The 20,401-nt window shown below is 37.4% G+C and overlaps 2 protein-coding genes across 2 annotated transcripts in view; one reads left to right on the top strand and one right to left on the bottom strand.

The window, feature by feature from the left end:
* Window positions 1-20,401, top strand: part of LOC307127021 (uncharacterized protein) — a 369,345-nt gene that overhangs the window by 33,752 nt on the left and 315,192 nt on the right. The window lies entirely within an intron of this gene.
* On the bottom strand, window positions 73-16,311 carry LOC307126673 (uncharacterized protein). The gene is made up of 3 exons (XM_079817315.1): window positions 16,230-16,311; window positions 7,198-7,345; window positions 73-1,942 (listed from the first exon to the last, which is right to left on the bottom strand). Exons 2-3 carry the CDS (start codon window positions 7,280-7,282, stop codon window positions 276-278), a joined length of 1,752 nt encoding a protein of 583 aa, XP_079673441.1. The 5' UTR covers window positions 7,283-7,345; window positions 16,230-16,311; the 3' UTR covers window positions 73-275.

Genomic DNA, 20,401 nt, shown 5'->3' with positions numbered 1-20,401 from the left:
TGGAGAAAGTTCCTGCGGTGGAAACGCGGCTTTAGTCTGAGAGAAAGATTTCAAATTATAAATTTTTTTTTTCATAAGCGTAAAAGGACAGAATATCCTCACACAAAATATTACGATAATCTGCATTATTGATTCAGTTTGACTCTTTATTTCTGACTGATTATTTACATTGTGGCATTTCACAGCAAGAATAAAGGTTATAAAAGGTGTTTGTTTCCGAGGTTGTTAACTGAATCAAATAAATGAGCGACGGAACATTACAATTTAAATTAATTTCATACTGTACATATTTTCTGGTGCCATTTTAAATTGCCAAGCCATTTAAATCTCTTTCCACACAAGGAACACAAATAGGGTCTCACATATGCATGACTTTTTAGGTGTATCTCTAAGTGTGATGGCAAAAGAAACTTTTTATTACACTGATCACAATTAAATCTCCTTCCTCCAGAGTGGATGCGCAAGTGATTTTTGAAATGGCTCATTTTTCTAAATCTCTTACGACACTCAGAACACTGCAATTTCTTTCCAGAATGACATTGTGAATGACGTTTCAAGTCTCTTTTATACGTGAAACTCTTTCCACACTTAAGACATATAAAGGGCTTCTCTCCAGTGTGAACTCTTGTGTGAACTTCAAGGTTTCCTTTACGTGTGAAACTCCTTCCACACAGAGGGCAGATGAAAGGCTTCTCTCCAGTGTGAACTCTTATGTGAATATCAAGGTTTGCTTTGTTTATGAAAGTCCTTCCACAAAGATGGCACATGAAAGGCTTCTCTCTAAGGTGAGTCATTACATGATTCTCAAGTTCTGTACTGTCTGTGAAACTCCTTCCGCACTGATGACAGAGAAAACAGTTCTCTCTTGAGTGAACTCTCATGTGGTAATTAAAAGTTACTTTATGTCTGAATTTTTTCCCACACTGATCACATGTGTAAGGCTTCTCTCCAGTGTGAATTCTCATGTGAACCTTGAAATTTCCTTTAAGAGCAAAACTCTTTCCACAGTGATGGCATATGAAAGGCTTCTCTCCGGTGTGAGTTACTATATGATTCTTAAGGTGATTCCTGTTTGTGAAACTCCTACCACACTCATGACACATAAAACGGTTCTCTCTTGAGTGAATCTTCAAGTGCCGATCAAGATTTTCTTTACACCCGAAACTCTTTCCACACTGAACACATGTGAACGGCTTCTCTCCAGTGTGAATTCTGACAGGAGTCTGAAGACTTTCTTTTTGTGAGAAGCTCTTCTCATTCAGTTTGCAGGTATAAGGGATCTCCTCGGTGTGACTTCTCATGTGACAATTAAGGGATCCTTTACGTGTAAAACTCTTTCCACACTGATCACATGTGTAAGGCTTCTCTTTGGTGTGACTTCTCATGTGAGTCTTAAGGCTTTCTTTTCGTGTGAAGCTCTTCCCACACAGTTTACAGATGAAAGGGCTTTCTCCAGTGTGGCTTCTCATGTGGGTATTAAGGGTTCCTTTACGTGTAAAACTCTTTCCACACTGAAGGCATATGTATGGCTTCTCTCCAGTGTGACCTCTCATGTGAGTCTTAAGACTGTCTTTTCGTGAAAATTTGTTACCACAAAGTTTGCAGGTGAAAGGGCTCTCTCCAGTGTGGCTTCTCATGTGGGTTTTAAGGTTTCCTTTGAGTGTGAAACTCTTTCCACACTGAAGACATGTGAAAGGCTTCTCACTAGTGTGAAGTCTCATGTGGACATTAAGGTTTCCTTTTTGAGTAAAACTTTTACCACAGTGAAAGCAGGTGAATTCACTTTTAGTTCCTATCTTTCGAGCTCTTTTTTGTGAGGCAGTCTTTTCATTCTGAGAGCACTGAGACTTCTCTCCAATTATGAAATCTTGATGTTCCTCAAACTGTTTTTTTTCTTCCACTTGATTAAATTCTTGACTCTCCTCTTTCAGTGCCATCAGGTCTAAAGTAAAAAAAAAGACATAAGATAACCCCAGTGTAAAGGCACAAAGCAACAGACATCAAAACCAACATAAAATCATTAAATAATCAAAACCAGCATAAAGCATCAAAACCAACAACACATATGCTAGATCATTTATGCACTAAGCCAGTGGTTCTCAAAGTGTGGTACGAGTACCACTAGTGGTACTCAGGCTGCCTCTAGTGGTACGCAGAGGAATCACTAAATAAATTAATGTTAAAACACAATACATTTTAATGTAATCTTTATTTGAGTAAAGTTTTTTTTTACATGTAAGTACAGTACAGTTTAAATGTAACTTTACAACACATTTTAATTTAATCCTTATTTAATTATTTCATTTACCTGTATGTAAGCACAGTGCAGTGTTAAAGGGGTGGTAAAAACACAATTTCACTTTTCTAACTTTAGCTAGTGTGTAATGTTGCTGTTTGAGCATAAACAACATCTGCAAAGTTACAACGTTCGAAGTTTAAAGCAAAGGGAGAAATTTGCTTTTAAAGAAATCAATTTCTAAGGACTACAGCAAACGGCCGGTAGGGACTACAGACATTCCTCCAGGGTTGCGGACATCACCAGTCACAATATTTACATAAACCCCTCCTCCGAGAATAAGGGGGGCGAGGCCATTTTTTATTGCTGTGGAGAAGGGTTGTTGTGGTATTCTTATATTTCATGTCATTTGTAGGACTGAATTGCAACGTGCAGTCTATCTGCTGTGCTGTGGGCTGTGAACAACAAATCTGGTTCGTAAGCTGGAGTGTTGTTGCCGCAATGCAGACGAAAATGCTGTTATTTTCATCCGGATTGCACGTCCACTTTGTTCAGGCTTCCTAGGGACGGGGGAGTTAGGGATCAATGGTTATCTCCCTCTCTGTGCTGCACATTTCACGGAGGAAAGCTTCCACAATCTTCGCGAGTTCAATGCAGGATTCGCACAACGGCTTGTCCTGAAAGATGGATTTAAAAACAGAAGCTGTTTACGGGCCACAACCTGTAAGTATGATTTATTTTTCGTCGATGTGTTTTCCTGTAATAGTTCGTATTGTTAATTGTACGTTGTCGCAAGGAAGTAAACAAATGACAACGCTGTTTGGCTCTGCAAACCAGTTTGTTAAATGCTCATTCATTCTTAACGTTATCCGAAAAACACCTAACGTTACAAAAATCTCAACAGCGAACTCTGAATTTGTGTAAATTATTCTTTGATTAGAGATTTTATGTATTGTTTATCTACATGCTCGGGTCTACAGGCATGCTAAACATAGTTCTGTGTTTGATTTGGCTACTATAGTAAAGCCAATGTTTAGTATTCATTTTGGGATAAAAGTTCTTGCGACAGATATTTGACTATAATCGTTCTAAAAATACAAAAGTAACAGTGCCATTCAGTAGCGATCACTACAGATCCGCAGTCTTTACTCAAAAAATCCCTTTAAGGACTGTAGTAGGCTATACAAAAACAAACCATTCTGAAACGTCGATTAACAGCCATTCTTGAACAGGTTCTGCTCGTTCATCTTCACTAAAATGTTCTGGGTCCGATTCGGGCTCAAATTGGTATGGTTTTATTGACGCCATTGTTTCTAATACTACCAAAGCACAGTCTACCGGTAAAGGTAAGGGGCGTGACGTTTCCGAAAAACGTGCACTAGGCGGTTTGCGAATCACAACACACTGGGCCAGCAAACCAATCAGAGCCCATTGCGTATTTTTGAGGGACCGGCTTCATAGAACCCGGAAACCATCAGACCGTTTTTACAAGGAGGGACAGAGCAGTGTAGAATAAAGGTAAAATATATGAAAAATAATTCAATTTTTTTTAAACGAAGCATGAACACGTTACAGTGCACCCCACAAACACAATCAAGCCTTCAAAATAATGTGTTTTACCACCCCTTTAATGTACAAACTGTTTTTACGATGTTAAATTGGCTGACAACAATAAATATTCCTATTAGGAATAAACTGCCTCGTTTTTGAACTGTGCAGAGCTGTAGCTGAATAGTTAGGCCTACTGTATTTTAATGTTGGTCATTATGGTGGTACTTAGAGAGCCAAATATTTTCTGAGGTGGTACTTGGTATAAAAAGTTTGAGAACCACTGCACTAAGCTACTGAAAGAGGTGTTACCTTAAATATCAAAAACTCTTCTCAATACTGTTAACTACTTGCTTTCTTTAGGACCCGTCCAAAAATGCAGTTATCAAATCCTTTATAACTTACAGCTTGACCCAGAACTGGTTTATTGTAGACCAAAGAATGTGCAAGACCTTGAGAATTTTCTGTTGAACAGTGGGCAGTTTAAATTACTAGGACAAACGAGATTCATGATCAACTATCCAAAAGGGTAACAAGGATTCCTCTGAGAGGAAGTGCTTATGGAAGTTTGCAAGTTTATGTGAAAAGTGAAGTGGAAGCTCAGGACTTTAAGAGTCTATATGGTCTACTCAGGGGCGTCGCTAGTACATAATATTTAATATACAACACGCTACTTTTAGGAAAAACATGTCTCTCTAGTTTTCCTAGTATTCTTATTGTTAAATTCAGTTAAAGAAAACTGTTAAATTCAGTTAAAGAAAACTATTTCAGCCAGCGATGCACAGAAAAAGAACCATATTGGTAACTTTCTTAGTGGCTAGTTTTTAAATTATGTTACAAAAATGAAGGTTACACTGACACCTGCCAACGGTGAGTGAACTGAGAAAATGTATGTGCCAAAATATCTCTTTTTCGTTAAATATATGTATTTGTCATTATGGCAATTCTATTATTTAGCTAGAATTAACAGAGATAACTTGCACAATCATACACAAGCTAGTCTCCCAGTAAAAATCCATCCGTTTCAAAAGATCCTTCAAGAATATGTTTATCATGTTGAGGGTCTTTATGCAGACCTGCAAACTCATAAGTGGTGAAAAAAGGTGACATTTTTCCGAATAAAATACTTGTAGGGGGGTCTGGGGCATTGCCCCCCAGTTGAAATTTGTTGTGGTTTTAACATGTAAACGAAGCATTCTGGTGCACTTTAACAAGAAAGTAAAGGGAAAAGACAACATTTGCTTTCAACAGTCCTTTCACAATTTGATTTGATATTGATTAAAATGGGGCCTATCAGGTACAGTACATAGCAAATTGTATGTACTGTACAATGTGAGGGGGGATTTTGGTGGTGTAAATATTTATTCTGAAGCAATATTCTCATCAGTGTTATATCAGCTTTTACGTACTTAAATCTGCATTATTTACCCCAGGGCGTTATTTACTTTATAAAGGCCATTTTTTAACCTTATTAAATGTATGCATAATCCATGTCAAATTCTTACATTTGATCAATAAATTCCTTGAACGTTTAAATGTACAAATAAGAAAAAAAATTCATGATATTTTAAACATGAAACTAAACCGCCAATAAGTGGCAGCAAGTGACTGTCTTAATGAGTGAGTCATTGAGTCGTTCGTTCAAACGATTCATTCAAACCCTGAATCATTCAGTAACAAAACACCGCGCTTAGTGTTGCTTTCCTTTGGAACCCTTTTCTCATCGAAATAGAACAAAAAAAGTAAATGTTGTTTGTGTCTAAAATGTAAGTAATTTAATATAAACTAGGCTACTTGTTTATTTTATCACAAAATTCAACATAAGCTCCCTTAGTCGACTTGTGTTATTGACAATATCATAAGTTATAAATAAAACTAAAACTTTTTTTACCCCAGTATGTTTCTTCTGTGAGTTTATAGTGTTGTTATGTTCATTTGTTTTGATTTCTCCACGAATGTCTCTCTCAGGCAGACTTTGTTTGTTACTAGAAATACACTATCCCTTATCAATCGCTGTTTACATTGAAATGTAATAAAACCAGAATCATTCTCGCGTTTCTGGTTATTTTATTAACTTATAAGATACTTGTCTGGTCACTTGTAATGCCGAGCCCTTACAGTCTATTGTTTGAACTGAGCCGCTACAGTGATCTGTGAATGTCACACCACATTAGAGCACCAAAAAAGATTGCGACATCTCGAGAGACGTCTAAGGTCTCACTCCAGTCTATGGGAAATTAGCCCATTTCCAATTATTATTGTGAAGTTAACAAATACTTTCAAACTTCTTTTGCTTTTCAACTATTTTTCTTTATTTTCAGATTTAACTGAAGGGTCATCCCCCCCTCCCCCCCCCATTATGTATAATGACAATAATAATTGTGTATGTGCATTTCTATGTTTTAAACAGAATTACGATTAATCTAATATATGTAGCAGGGCATTCAGTTAGTTTTAAAAGAAACAGAAGGTTGTCAGTGTATTTTATTGGGCTTTAATTTTGCCAGCTTTAAAAATCCGTCAATTCTTTACGTTTTACCCCTTATTTTTAGTGAGAGTTGGCATGGGCCACTGACAGATGACAGTTGCTCGCCCCCCTCTTTCTCCCCTGCCTTGCTCTGCCACATCCACTCCCCTCCCCTCTTCTCTCTTTTTCAAAAAGATTGTGAGGTGGACTTGAGCTGAAATAGGGGGGTTTCATGACCCTTTAGCAGGGTTCATACAGATACTGTTTAATTAAATTCCAGGACTTTAAAATAAAATAAAAAAACTTTCTTCAAATGAATTTGTGGATTGGATTAAAATATCTGGATTAAATTGTCTGAGATTACTGTGCAATCTCCTGTTCCCTGAAAATGACAGATACATTGGCTGGCAGCAAGACAGGAATGTAGTGACATATAATTGAAAAAGACACCTGACGAAAAAACTTTAATTTAGCAATTCGTTTAGTTTTACATTTGAAGCCAATTTGACATTAATACCCTAAAAATCTATCTTCTAAAGTTTCTTCATGATCAAGATGAAGTTATCTGCATGTCAGGCACTGCATCAAGCCACTCCCGTAATATCTGTCACCACCACTTCTCTATATCAATATTATTTTCAAATGAACTTTTATATTATTATTATTATTTAAAATTATTATTGCACCTGGTTTCTTGTAATGATGTAGCAGCCGTTGGGACAGATTTTAAGTATCAACATTGCTTAAAAAGATGCAATCTAATCCTGTTTACATGAAATAAGCCAACCATCTTGATGGAGAATTTTGAAGGACCTGCTCCATATCAAATAAAATCACTTTAATTAGGACACTTATATTACATTCTTCAAAAATATAATTCATTTATGTAGAGCTGGACATTTTAAATAAGGTTCAAATGAAGTTCAGCTTTGAGAATGAAACCAACCTGTTTGTTCCTCAGTATCTTCATGTTTCAAACTGAATACTTCTTCAATCTTCATGTCTTCACTCTCCTCTTTAATCAATGCCATCTTTATAATAGTGTCACGTGGATCTCCGTTGCTTCACCAGGAGTTTTTCTATGTGTCCGAACACTGTCATGTTGAAGATGAGAATAATTAACAGAAAGAAAAGACAAACTAAATTTATTGGTGCGTCTCAATCAGCTCCCTAGTTCAGAAGTCAACACACTGGTAAGAGAGTCAGTCAGAGTCATAGTTAATGGATTACATATTTAATAATTACACTTTCCTCAAAACAAATAGCTTTAAAGGGTTAATTAAACTATTCTGAGATTAACAGATATATGTGTTACACATCATAAAAGACAATGTTAGCGTTTTAACTGCAAGAAGAAACTAGTTCTTAATATTTTTAGTAAAACAAACTTCAAAAGCTAATAAATGATTCACTTTGAAAGCCTCGAAACAGAAGGGGTCTCCACTTGCGCTCAGCACACACAGGGCTCTATGCTAACATTTTTCTATAATAAAAAAATATTTAGGAGCACAGTCAAAAATTTAGGAACACTTTTTCTGATCAATAACTTTCCCATTACGTCTATATTTGCCCCTTTATATTAATTTCCAGGGGCATTTTTACCATTATAAGAGCGCCCCATAATTATTAAATGTATGCATCATCTTTTGTCAATTTCTGGAATTAAAATAAAAAAAATTTAAATGTTAATTACTAGTTAATTGTTAGAACAATAAGATCATCAATTGAATCAACAATCAACTGTTACCAATCAAATGAAATCAGCGTCAAAATATCCATCTTTGCACTGCAGAAGTGGCACAGACGCTCCATCTGAAGTGGTATTTAGACATTTACATAGACTGTCTAATGCAGCTCATGGGTAAATAATGTTGTATGAATGTTTTAAAAATAAATTTTTGAATTTAGAAATATGAAAAAATTACACTTTAAAAGTTTGAAATTTAAAAAAAAAAAGTATATAGTGTAAATATGAAAATAAATCCGCCATTAGGTGGCGGCAAGTCTTAATGAGTGAGTCATTCATTTAATAATTCAAAATGCATATTCATTCAGGAATCACAGTTGCTCGGAGATGCGCAACAGTTCTGGTGTGGCTTTGTTTGAAACCATTTTCACAAAATGGAGCAAAAACAGACCGTATTTGTGGCTAAAACGTTGTTAATATCAAGTTGTTTATTGGACTTTTGTACAAAATCAGTATCACATTTGCAATCATGCCAATACTCGGAACAATAGGAGTCTGTCTACTCGTGTGACATTGCTTAAAAGCTGCAATCTGTAACTTTTGGCGCTCTGGCGCTTAATAAACAGAACTCCATGCGTCTTGCGGAAGAACATTGTAGCCGGAGCTATTTCTCTCAGTTTATGACTATTTCTCTCTGTTGATGGCGGCGAGTCACGCTGCGACCCGAACCTGACTAAAATAGTCCCAATATAAACACTTATTATACGTGTACCGTTTGGAAAATGGGTTCATGATTTACTCGCTCATTATATAAATTTTGAAGTCAAAAAAAGTTACGGACTGCAGCTTAAACTATATATCATGTACAATAAAAAATAAAATCAAGAATTTATACAGGGGCTTTTTTTGTGGCATTTTTGTCCCACGCCCCTGTTAATTTCCTTGTTTATGATAATCCAAATGTAGTATGGATACGTCAAACCTGTTTCACCTTGTACACAATCTTTGAAGTAGTCGCCCACGTCTTTTGCACTTGCTCTGCTGACTGAAGGCATGAAAAGCAGCCGATCGCAGGACGAAATGTAACTGTTGCTCAGTGTTGATGCACGTTGGGATTTCTACTTTTTATTTCCGATTTTTTTCAGTCGCACGCAGTAATTTTCAGTCGCAAATGTGACCAAAATGTTCGCAGTATAGATCCCTGACACACACACCAGGGTAGGAAATTATTGGGGACTTGAAGCAAAAATGCCACCAAAATTAATAAAACTGTACAAAGAATTCAAGATATAGGGGTAACATAATTGCAAATCGCATAGATTTTAGCACAGGGTTCCTCAAATCCAGTCCTGGAGGGCCAGTGTCCTGCAGAGTTTAGCTCAAACCATGATTGAACTCACCTACCTGCAATTTTCTTCAGCTTCAGAGCTTGTTTAGGTGTGTTTAGCCCAGTTTTCACCGAAATTACCCGGAACAATTTGTACCATGAACTTTTTTGAAGGAACTTTTTCCCCCCAGACCTGCTACTATCTGCGTTTCCACTGCGGTCTAAGGTACTGTGAAGATTAGCCAAAGATTGCGTGCGACTGCTCCTCGCAGTCAGCGACGGACAGTAATAATTTTTGCGCGACACTGTCAGCAACAATAACAAGTATGGAGGAGATTCAAGCAGCGCTGCTTTTGCTGGTTATGTATTGGTTTACTAAAGAGGTAATGAACAAAACGGCGGAAAAGAGTCGAGCACTGATACTGAAGCGTATTCTGAAAGCTCGTAAAGCTAGATTTAAAATAAGACAACGTATGTTATTATCAGCTATTATGGACATTGACCGTGAGACAGTTTAACTCGATCAGTTTAACTCTTCTTGCTTAGAGATTTTAGATGCCGTGGCTCCTGTCAAAGTCAGGGGGAGAAAAGACAAATCGCAGCCTTGGTTGAACAGTACTACCCGTGCTCTTAGGGAGGAGTGTAGGAAGGCTGAATGCAAATGAGTTAAAGATAAATTACAAGTGTCTTATGAGATTTTGAAGAACCGTTTGAACGAGTATCAAGGAGCTGTTAAATTGGCTAGATCAAATTATTTCTCTGTCATCATCTCCAGAAACTGTTATAATTCTAGAGTACTTTTTTCTACTGTAAATGCTGTTCTTCATCCTACTGCTACTCCTGCACTCAGTCCTTCTGCTGACAGGTGTGAAGAGTTTTTAAAAAAATGTATTGGTAAGGTTGATGGAATTAGTTATTCAGCCCCTTTTAAAAAAACCCGCCTTAGACCCATTTGACATGAGTAGTTTTCGTCCGATCTCAAAATTGCCATTTATTTCTAAGATACTAGAAAAAATTGTGAATGTACAGCTTAATGACTTTTTAATTAGGAATAATATTCCCAATAGATTCCAATCAGGTTTTAGAGTTGGTCATAGTACAGAATCTGCTCTTTTGAGAGTTTCTAATGATATCCTTCGAGCTGTTGATTCTGGGAACCGTGTTGTCTTGCTGATGTTAGATCTTGCAGCTGCATTTGATCATAACATTCTCATTGATCGTCTTAGGGATCATATTGGTATTCAGGGCTTAGCCCTGAAATGGTTCACTTCCTATTTGAAAGATAGGACTTTTTCAGTTTGCTTAGGGGATTATTGTTCTTCCGTTGCCCCCCTTGTGTGTGGGGTTCCACAGGGCTCAATACTAGTCTAGGACCAATTTTATTTTCCCTTTATATGCTCCCTCTAGGTTCTATCTTTGAGAAATTTGGGATTCTGTATCATCTTTATGCGGATGATTTTCAAATTTATTTACCAATGAAACATGGGCATAAATGTGCCATTCAGTCTCTTCATGCATGTTTGGCAGAAGTTAAGTGCTGGCTTGCGAAAAACTTTCTCCAATTAAATGAGGATAAGACCGAGATTTTTTATTTGGAAACAAGGGGTGTGTGGATGATGACTGCCTGGGGTTGTTTCCTGGGAAAAAACTGTCTAGTGTAAGGAACCTTGGTGTCATTTTTGACTCTGAGCTGAAATTTGAGCAGCAAATCAACGCTGTCATTAAAGCAGCACTAGGTAACTTTTCAACCTTCATAATATATTTTCAAGACTCTTGTGATGATACATCGACTTACAATATGACATGTCTGCCATAGCCTGATGGGGTCTGTATCGTTTTTAATCGTACTTTTAAACTTCGGGTTTCGGGTAGTAACCCGAGAAAAAAAAGAACTACAAAATTCGACTGCTTTACGGCATATACGTCACTTTCACCACCACCCACACTTCCTTAAATTCGGACATGCAACTAAACAACTATCGTTTGTTTGCCGGATGTTATAGTCATGGCCGAAGCAGCACAGACAAATAAGAAAGCAAAGGTTTTGTCGGAGGAAAGCAAAAAGAGGAAACGAGAAAGTGATCGGATTAAAGGCAGGACGAGGATCAACATTGGGCCAGCGTTTGCTCATTGGCGTGAGCTGAAGGAGGAGGGGCTACATTCTTGCAAGTAAATACGTAAGACGTACAAAATCATATTTTAGGATACCTATCATGTCTGATATTTGTTTATTTGTCTTGCCTCAAGCTATAATGCAAATCGATTTTTCAAATTTGCAGATTCATCTATGGTAGCTTGATATTATAATATTGGCGATATATGGTTATTACCTACCACTCAAACATTGAATTGAAGTATCATAGATTCTGTAAAACGGTAACCAATAGACTAGGCTACTATAATGACGCTGGCTTGTAAACGTGAGCATTGCGGTCATTTGGCGTTTGAAAAAAATAAAACCCATGAAATTATATTCATATGACATGCTGAAACATGTGCCACTGTACCTGGGATAAATACATTTCACACGCGACGCAAGCAGAACACCTGCATGTGAACTCCACAGACATGTGAACTCCTCCTGCAGTGTTCAGGGCTATCATGGTTGTCATGTCAACAAATGCACGTGCGCAGCATCCCCTGACAGAGTTTACGCCAGTAGTAGAGGACAATACTGTTTCCCAACTGTAGGGGGACCCCGAGAGCAAAACCTACCTAGTGCTGCTTTAAGAATAGCTTCTTCCATCTTAGATTAATATCTAAATTGAAATCTATCCTTACTTTTAATGATATGGAGAAGGTTGTTCATGCCTTTGTTTCATCGCGTTTGGATTATTGTAATGTGTTGTATCTGGGTGTGAGTCAGGCTTCCCTCTCCCGTTTGCAGCTTGTTAAGAATTCAGCTGCCAGACTTTTAACGGGTACTAAGAAGAGAGAACATATTACTCCAGTTTTAATTAAACTGCATTGGCTACCCATACGATATAGAATTCAATACAAAGCGGTGTTGTATGTTTTTAAGTCTCTGCATGGTCTAGCCCCTGAGTAGGGTTGGGCATCGAGAACCGGTTCCAACTTGGAACCGTTTAAAAAATAACGATGCCATTGGAATCGTTTAGAAATGTTGTTTTCGATTCCGATCATCGGTTCCAAACGCGCAAGTCTTCGGAAGTGCTTGCCGCCCCCGTTTGTTCTGTTGCAGCCATGGAGCACGGTAAGCGGCGCTCAAGAGTGTGGCTTTATTTCACTTTTTTTTTTAAAAGCCTGGGTCGGCAAACTTATTTCTTGCACGGGAGGATGCACTACAAATATGTGGTGTATAAATTAACGAGTGTAGCGTGTTTGAAATGCTGCGCAGGTCTGTCCTCCTCAGGCAACCCTGCGCTAACCAACGTTATTAAAGGGATAGTTCACCCTGAAATTAAAATAAAGCCTTCTTTTACTTACCCTGATGTTGTCCCAGTGCCCTATGTCCTATGACATTTAAAATACTGTTCCTGCACGTGCTCCTTCCTATTATGGCAGTGAATGGCGATTAGCTAAAACATTACAAAAAATAAACAAATGTATCACGCAACGATACAGGGACGCGTGCCCTATGGAAAGTGTTCAGGGGGCACACTATAAGGTTTTGCGAGAAAGAAACCGTATTATTCAGTCAAAACACTGAGCTCGGCCGTTATTCTGAGCGTGCTCCTCTGTGTACGCTATGAGCCGTCAGCAGCCGCCGGCGCTCATGCCTACTATAATAACTCTTGTCATTGCACCCAGGATAAGCACACACACACATGCACCATTTTGAGAAATCAAGCTCAATAGAAAAAAACGTGATTCTCGTCTTTTCTATAACGTATATGATAAGAAATAATACTAATAATATAACCTCCTTAAGTGAATATTGTGTACCGGTTGTCATGACAATATTGCACGAGGCTACTGCGGCTTGGAGTGCGCACACACAGGAACACGCGCATTTGAACAACAGCTGGGTAAAAGATGTAAAAGATGGCTTTATTTTCATTTCAGGGTGAACTAACATTATCCCACCTTGTCATAATCAGGTAAGTGATTGTAGTGTAATAACAAAGCCCTTGACCAAATTGCGAATTGTGGTGAACAACAACGTTACTGAAATTATTTTTCCCCCTCGTAGATAAATGTAGCTATACGCAAATTGCCCACGCTAGTAGCGGTCCGAATATGACTGCTGTTAATGCTATTGTTAAACCGGGACTCGGTGTGAAACTCCATTCACCTTTGCAGCAAAGCAAGTGAAAATGCCAGCGGAGAAAGTCCCAAAACTAAGGCTCATTTCACAGAGGAAAATTGTATTTTGATTCAATAATGAGTTTGTGACATGTTGTGACTCCACCCCTCAAAGAATCGGAATCGAGAATCGAAAAGAACCATAATCGAAACTAAGAATCGGAATCAGAATCGTTCAAATCAAAACGATGCCCAACCCTACCCTGAGTATGTTACTGATTTAATCAGCCGCTGTCAATCCAGCAGGTCTCTGCGTTCAAATGATTAGTTGCTTCTCGTGGTTCCACGAACACGTTTAAAATGTAAAGGTGACCGGGCTTTCTCTGTTGCAGCTCCTCGGCTTTGGAATAACCTTCCTCTGTCTGTAAAAACCTGTCCTTCATTGGGTGTCTTTCAGAGTGCGCTTAAAACTTATTTGTTTTCCTTAGCATTTAATAATGCTTTGTAAGTTGTGTATGTTATATGTTTGTATTGTTTTTGTGTTTTTTACTTTTTCTTTTATACCTCCTGTACAGCACTTTGGTTTCACTTGTGTTGTTGAAAGTGCTTTATAAATAAATAAAGTAAAGTAAGTAAAGTAGACGAACGCACGCCATCGGACAGAAAGAGCCAGACTGATATTTACTGAACGCAGAACGAACCTTGCAAAAGACTTTTAAAAATGCCGGTTGAAATAATGCAGCGTGAGCTCAACCAATCAGCATGTTCAGCACCCAAATCCCACCCCCGAAAGTTCCTGAACCTTGAAAAAGTACTACCTCGCGAGCAGGGCCGTTCGGAAGGGGAAATATTTACCCAGAATTTCATTTAGACCCTGGTTCCTGCGGTCGAAACACACCGAGTACCACCCCAAAATTCCTAGTTCCTGGGGAAAGTAACTGTGGTGGAAACGCAGCTTTTGATTAGGGTTGGAACTAAACTCTGCAGGGCAGTGGCCCTTCAGGACCAGATGTGAGGAACCCTGTTTTATGGCGTCGGTCCGTGTGACGTAATTTTCATCATCAGGAGGGTTTTTTTATGCATTTCTCATGTTATATTAAGGAAACATTAAAATAAAGTAATGTGTCAATGCATATCGAAACAATCAAATAAAGTTATTTGTCTGAGTGCATGTTGCTGATCATTGCCTTTCATTCACTTAAGTTAATGGTGTTTGAGGTTACAGTTTCAAATAGGCCCAGCAAGATCACTGTTTGCAATGTTTGAAATATAGGAAGAAAAATATAAATATTGTTTTGGGGGGGGGGGGTTACATGAATGTATATCTGAATGAATCTGAATGATATATCGCCCAGCCCTATCATTCTGTATTTGCCAAGTCTTTAAATTATGCAATTTAATGTCAAAAACAATTGCTCATGCTACATGTTTGTATCTTTGTTTGGACCGTGATTAAAATGCAGTAGTTTGGCCTGTTATAGAGCAAATAAACAAAAAAATAATTTGCTTAAACAAAGAAAAAAAAATTGTCAGCTGGTATCGGAAATAGCCAATTTGCTTGTAAACCCCCCCCCCCCCCCCCCCCCTTTATTTGCTATTAACTAGTAGACACAAATTAATAGACGGTATGTTGAAAGAAAAGCCATTTAATGACCATAGCATGTTAGTTTGCTAGAAAAATTTGCTATAGAGAGGAGCATTTTGCTAAATATGTGCACTATTCATTACAAATGTATTATATCATTAAAGTATTACAGGGTTATTATAATTAAAAACACATTTAATTATAATGTTGTTAATTTTAACCTTTAATAATAATACCACCTGACAGGGCTCTCTGTATGTTTACAGCATTAGATGAGTTTTTTTTCTTGAGGAAAAATTAACATGTACCTAATATTTATCCAAATGAATTGATAATTTAATTTTAATCGTGAAATTGCCAATTGACCGATTTTTTTAAACCCCCCTGCCCCTTTCCATAATTCTCACTCCAAGCTAAACTCAAAGTTGGCAGCCCTGGGTTGGTGATGTATCAGTTCACAGGTCGAATGTCCGAATTTGTATGGTGGTTAAAAAAAATTCCAAGCTGTCAGGAATGCAGTCCAACCGAACCGTGCCCACCTGCTCCGTGAATTTCGCTACTGGAAGCTACATTATAGGAAATTTCTCAGCAATGAGGTGATAACTTCACTGTTTTTGCAAACAAACTAATAATTTTAATAGTTACAGACGCAAGCAGGTAATTCTCTTTCTCTCGCTCTCTCATATTCATTCAAATATGAATTATACCGCGCTACTAAAATAACAAACGGAAATGACAGTTATATCTGCAAACAACCATGGCAGCTTTTAACTTGTCCATACGGGCAAATAATCATAGCCACCCGACGTGATTTATAAAATAATGTTAGTACGGCCATTCAAAACCCGAGGGTCAGCCATGTCGGCGTCGCACAGTAAATCGATCGACAACATAATCGTTTTGGACAGAGATACCAGTCGTGTCTAAAGTGAATGCAAACAAAAATCAAATATTGTCAAAAGATTAGATCTGTGTATCAAGACTTGCAGTGTAAAGCCAGTTTTTCTGTTACTCGTGTAAATGCGCTTTACCCACAAAAATAACGTACATAAATGTTAGATAAAGCATTGTGATGTTAGTTTCAATAAACATTAATTCATTTTACAAAACTATAAAAATGCATGAATAGTTTGTATTGATTAAAACACTTTTTAAATTCTTAAAAACACAAACCTTTTTTTCTTCAGCCGAAAGGCAGACGCAGGAGCGCAGCGCAGACATATGACATCACAGCACGAGACCAAAATTAAAGTCCTATATAGTTCATAGAAACCTATAGTGCATAGAAATTTAAGTGAGAAATAAAAATGTAATAAAACACATACAAAGACAATTGTCAGAGCTATTTAGAGTTTAATTCTTTAAATACATGTCCAAGGATGTGCTGAAAATAACAACCAGTGAAAGAGTAACACATGAGATTCTGTCTAAAAGACAGTCATGTTTGAGTGCAAACCATTTATACCAAGAGCTGGGATCTTCTTTTTTGTTCAATAACAAGCCATTTAAAAAAAAATTTGTTTGATGGATTTTTCGAGAGTTTTAAAGTTAGTTATGTTAGTGCTGCGTGATATCATTGCGCCTGCTGCACCCATGGTACGGCAGCAAAGTTCCGTAAATGAGAGAATAGTTCCTAGCCATATCGGCCTAGAAAATCACAACTTTTCATTTTCCGTCGGTCTTAGTACATGATGTAACTACAGAAGTAAAATTTTAAAAAGGAAAAATATCGAAACTCTTTGGTCATTTATTTGAGCGAGATGCTAACTGTCTAATCAGATTCAATGATGTATGCTAAGCTATGCTGAAAGTGCTACTGCCAGACCTGGAGATCGGCTGAATGGATTCGAAAATGGTAAAACTCAACTGTTTAACTCTAGGGTTGTTGGAAAATGAGCCTATTTTCAAAAATAATTGCGTGTTCCTTTAACAAAATTTTGTGTTTTACACAATAAACAACTCTAACAGCACAAATGCTAATTAGGAATGTGTCGCAGAGACGCTGGCATCTGATCGCAAATGTTCTCCAGCCGATGTTTGGACGATGCAAAGCTGTAAATCCTGGACACTACATGGGCTTTCTAGGACCTTTAATTATTTAGGCTGGCTTGACATTACACACTATTTATAATGTAGGGGTGTCCCCGATTAAGGATTTACATTGAATCAGAATTGTCAAGTCTTGCCTATCGTGTGTGATATTTATTTTATATTTAATGGCAAATAAATAACTGCAGAAAGGCCACACTGCAGACAAGATTTGCATTTCACATGTCAGCAAATGTCGCTCACATCGCTCCAGGCAGGTTTTTGAACTCGTAAATCACGACTTCAAACCACGACTCACAACTTTGTAGCGCCACGCCAAACTGCCTGAGCACAAGGAATTGTGGTAACAAGATGTAAACAAAGCATGGCGGACCGTACGAGGCTTATGCTCATTTACAATAACTTCTATCGCCAAAGGTGCTTACTCCTTGCTTATTTGAGGGAAACGGAGGAGAAAACACTGTGCATAAGGCAAGAGAAGCTGTTATACCTTTTATTTTACGTTATTTGTACAATACAGTGTACGACTTCCATAAACACTGCATCCGCAGGGGCTGCCATTGTTGTTTCGCAGGCTATGTGACGTCAGAGCTCGTAGCTGGGAGTACATCGATCTAGTACGAGTTCACGGGTGGTAAGTCACAGGTTTGACTGCCGTTCCAGTGCACTTTCACGGGTAGAAGGTTAGAAAAACACGGGTTATGGGTTGCCTGGAATGCGGCATAAGTACAGCGCAACATCGATTAATTTAATTTAAATTCATTTAGAACAGAATTAAATTAGAACATAATATACCTTTCTAATAAACGACAAAAAAAGTAAAAAAATAAGTCAGTATCAAGTCACAAGGTGCAGAACAAATGTGTGCAAAATGCCTAAAATGCAGGGGAACATATATTCAAAACACAAGCCACAAATAGTCAAATTAGAGAACCCTGAGTGATCAATAAATACAATTTTAAATATTAAATGATTAAAATCACACAAATATAGGCCAAATTTTTGTCATTTTAACTCCAGAGACAACAATAAACGCTAAACTGGAGTGGCAGTCTTTTTGCTAAACATGTCCACAGCATCCAAAAAGCAAATTAGAACCGGCTGGAATGTTTTGAAATCACTTGTACCCTAATACTAATACTACTATACTATACTATACTTAAAGTCTGATCTCGTGTCATAAAACTTTATCTCTTGAACATTCAACAATAATATATTAATATAATATCATATATATATATATATATATATATATATATATATACATTAACAACAATATCTCCTTGTCTACATTCAGGCCGATACCAGAACATGCAGTTGCACACGCACAAAAGAGACTAACCAATCATATCCAATCATAGCCTCCCCGAACGGGTCAGTTAAAAGTCAATGGGGACAGAGGCGTGCCCTTTCTCTGTAACTTCACCTGCGGGTGTCGCTGTTGGACACTTACTTAATGTCACATTTTGTAATATTTGCGATGTTTTATTTTTGTTATGTAGATAATTTTCCATTCCAGTTTATTTTGAGGAGACATTCCCTTGCCTACTCGGAGGAAACGCCCCTGACACACACATCACTCGCACACAGAGATCGGAGATCGCGCTGTGCACACAGAAGCACAGAAACTCAGCCCACTTTCACGGGTAGAAGACACAGATTGCGTCAAAACCTAGATTTTTAAGCCTTATACTTTACCGACTACGCAACTGAAACGGTTTTTTTTCCCCCCACATTACTATATTGATTCATTTTTGGAGCAATTTTTGTTTGTTAAATTCAAGTTTTTGGTTTTTAAAGTGACAACCAAGCAGCCAGCGGCCGACAGTGAATTGACAACATGTTGGATCACTATAGCCTCTCAAATCAACACTTGACTTGCCTACATTAAAATTCACAGATATAAAACTCTTAAAACATATCACAATGTTAGTTTAAATGTTTAATATCTCCACCACAGTAAAAAAAAGGCATTTTTGACAAGCTAAGGTATAGACTGCTCTGCTGCTCGCAGGCTATACAATCTAAGCAAAACAAAACCAACAACAGGAGAAAAGACTCACTGAGATTAAAATCTTTTTTCTTTGCTGGAATGTCCTTGTCAAGATAGGCAGCTGAGTTTGCATATTCAATTATACATCAAAGTTAAATATACTCATAAAACATGCAACCAGTTAAAAACATTTACACACCATTAATTTACTCTCAAAGTTGCGTAGTCAAATTTTAAAATAACTACAAGTCACTATTTTAGCTTCATCTCTGGAGAAAATTCCAGTCTGAGGAAGTTTTACCAAGCTCAAAGGGTACACAAAGATTGTAATTCAATTGAAAATGTAATGAATAATTGTAATTAAGTTTCCAATGAATAAAACAACAAAGATAAGAGGGCAGATAACCCAAATTGGCTTTATATATCAGCAAATATCAGTGCATTTTCATTAAATGTTCAACGATGGCCAAGCAACCCTTTTGCCCTCATGCCTGGACTATGCATAAAAAATCAAAGCTTCACCACAGGACATGGCCCTTCTTATTTCCAAGAGTTAGACTAATAAAAAAAAAAAGTCCAATTCCAAACGAAAAACTTGCTTACTGCATGCCATGGAGGTGCCGGCGTGATTGGCCTTAATTGATAGGTGTCTATAATAAGGGAATTAAATTACTCACGGTTTGGTTTTTATCATGGTTTTAGGGTCACAGTTGGTGTACAGTTTGGTATGTGCTATGTTCATGGAAAGTAGGACAACTGTCAAATTAAAATAAAGAAAATAAGAACATTTTAATCAAACTACAAGCAACAGCACAAATACATACAATAGAGCAAAGATGCATATCAAATAAACAGTGCTTTTCAGGTACAGTAATTGAATAAAGTAATCAAATATAAAATAACATTGCATATTATTGTATTCACTGTGTAAATTTAAGCTTAATCATTATTGAAGTTACAAAAGCTATTAAGTCAAGAGCAGTGAGTGATTACTTTGTCATTTGTTGTTTGATTAACATTAAAAACACAAATATTATGCTGCTGTCACTTTAAGACATAATGCAAGGATCCTGTACATACTATACATGAACACGGGTCTTTCTCAACTGTTTTACGTTTTACTCAAGGGTTACTACTCTTTATCGAAGGACATCCTGGGATTTTTAATGACCACAGAGAGTCTGGACCTCGGTTTAATGTTTCATCCAAAGTAACGGATTAACAAGCAGTATCCGTAAGAGTAATAATACCGTTAAATCCTTAACGATACCCATCCCTAGTAGTGCTAGTATTAGGTGGTCCA

This window comes from Gobio gobio (assembly GCF_949357685.1).
Source record: "Gobio gobio genome assembly, chromosome: 5".
NCBI classification, from domain to species: domain Eukaryota; kingdom Metazoa; phylum Chordata; class Actinopteri; order Cypriniformes; family Gobionidae; genus Gobio; species Gobio gobio.
The sequence above is the reverse complement of the archived record's forward strand: the minus strand, read 5'-3'. Positions and strand labels throughout refer to the sequence as shown.

Coding starts and splice junctions, on each gene's coding strand:
- LOC307126673 (XM_079817315.1), bottom strand. CDS start 7,282: ATGGCATTGATTAAAGAGGAGAGTGAAGACATGAAGATTGAAGAAGTA. Junction 1,943..7,197: donor AGATACTGAGGAACAAACAG/GTTGGTTTCATT, acceptor TTTTTACTTTAG/ACCTGATGGCACTGAAAGAG.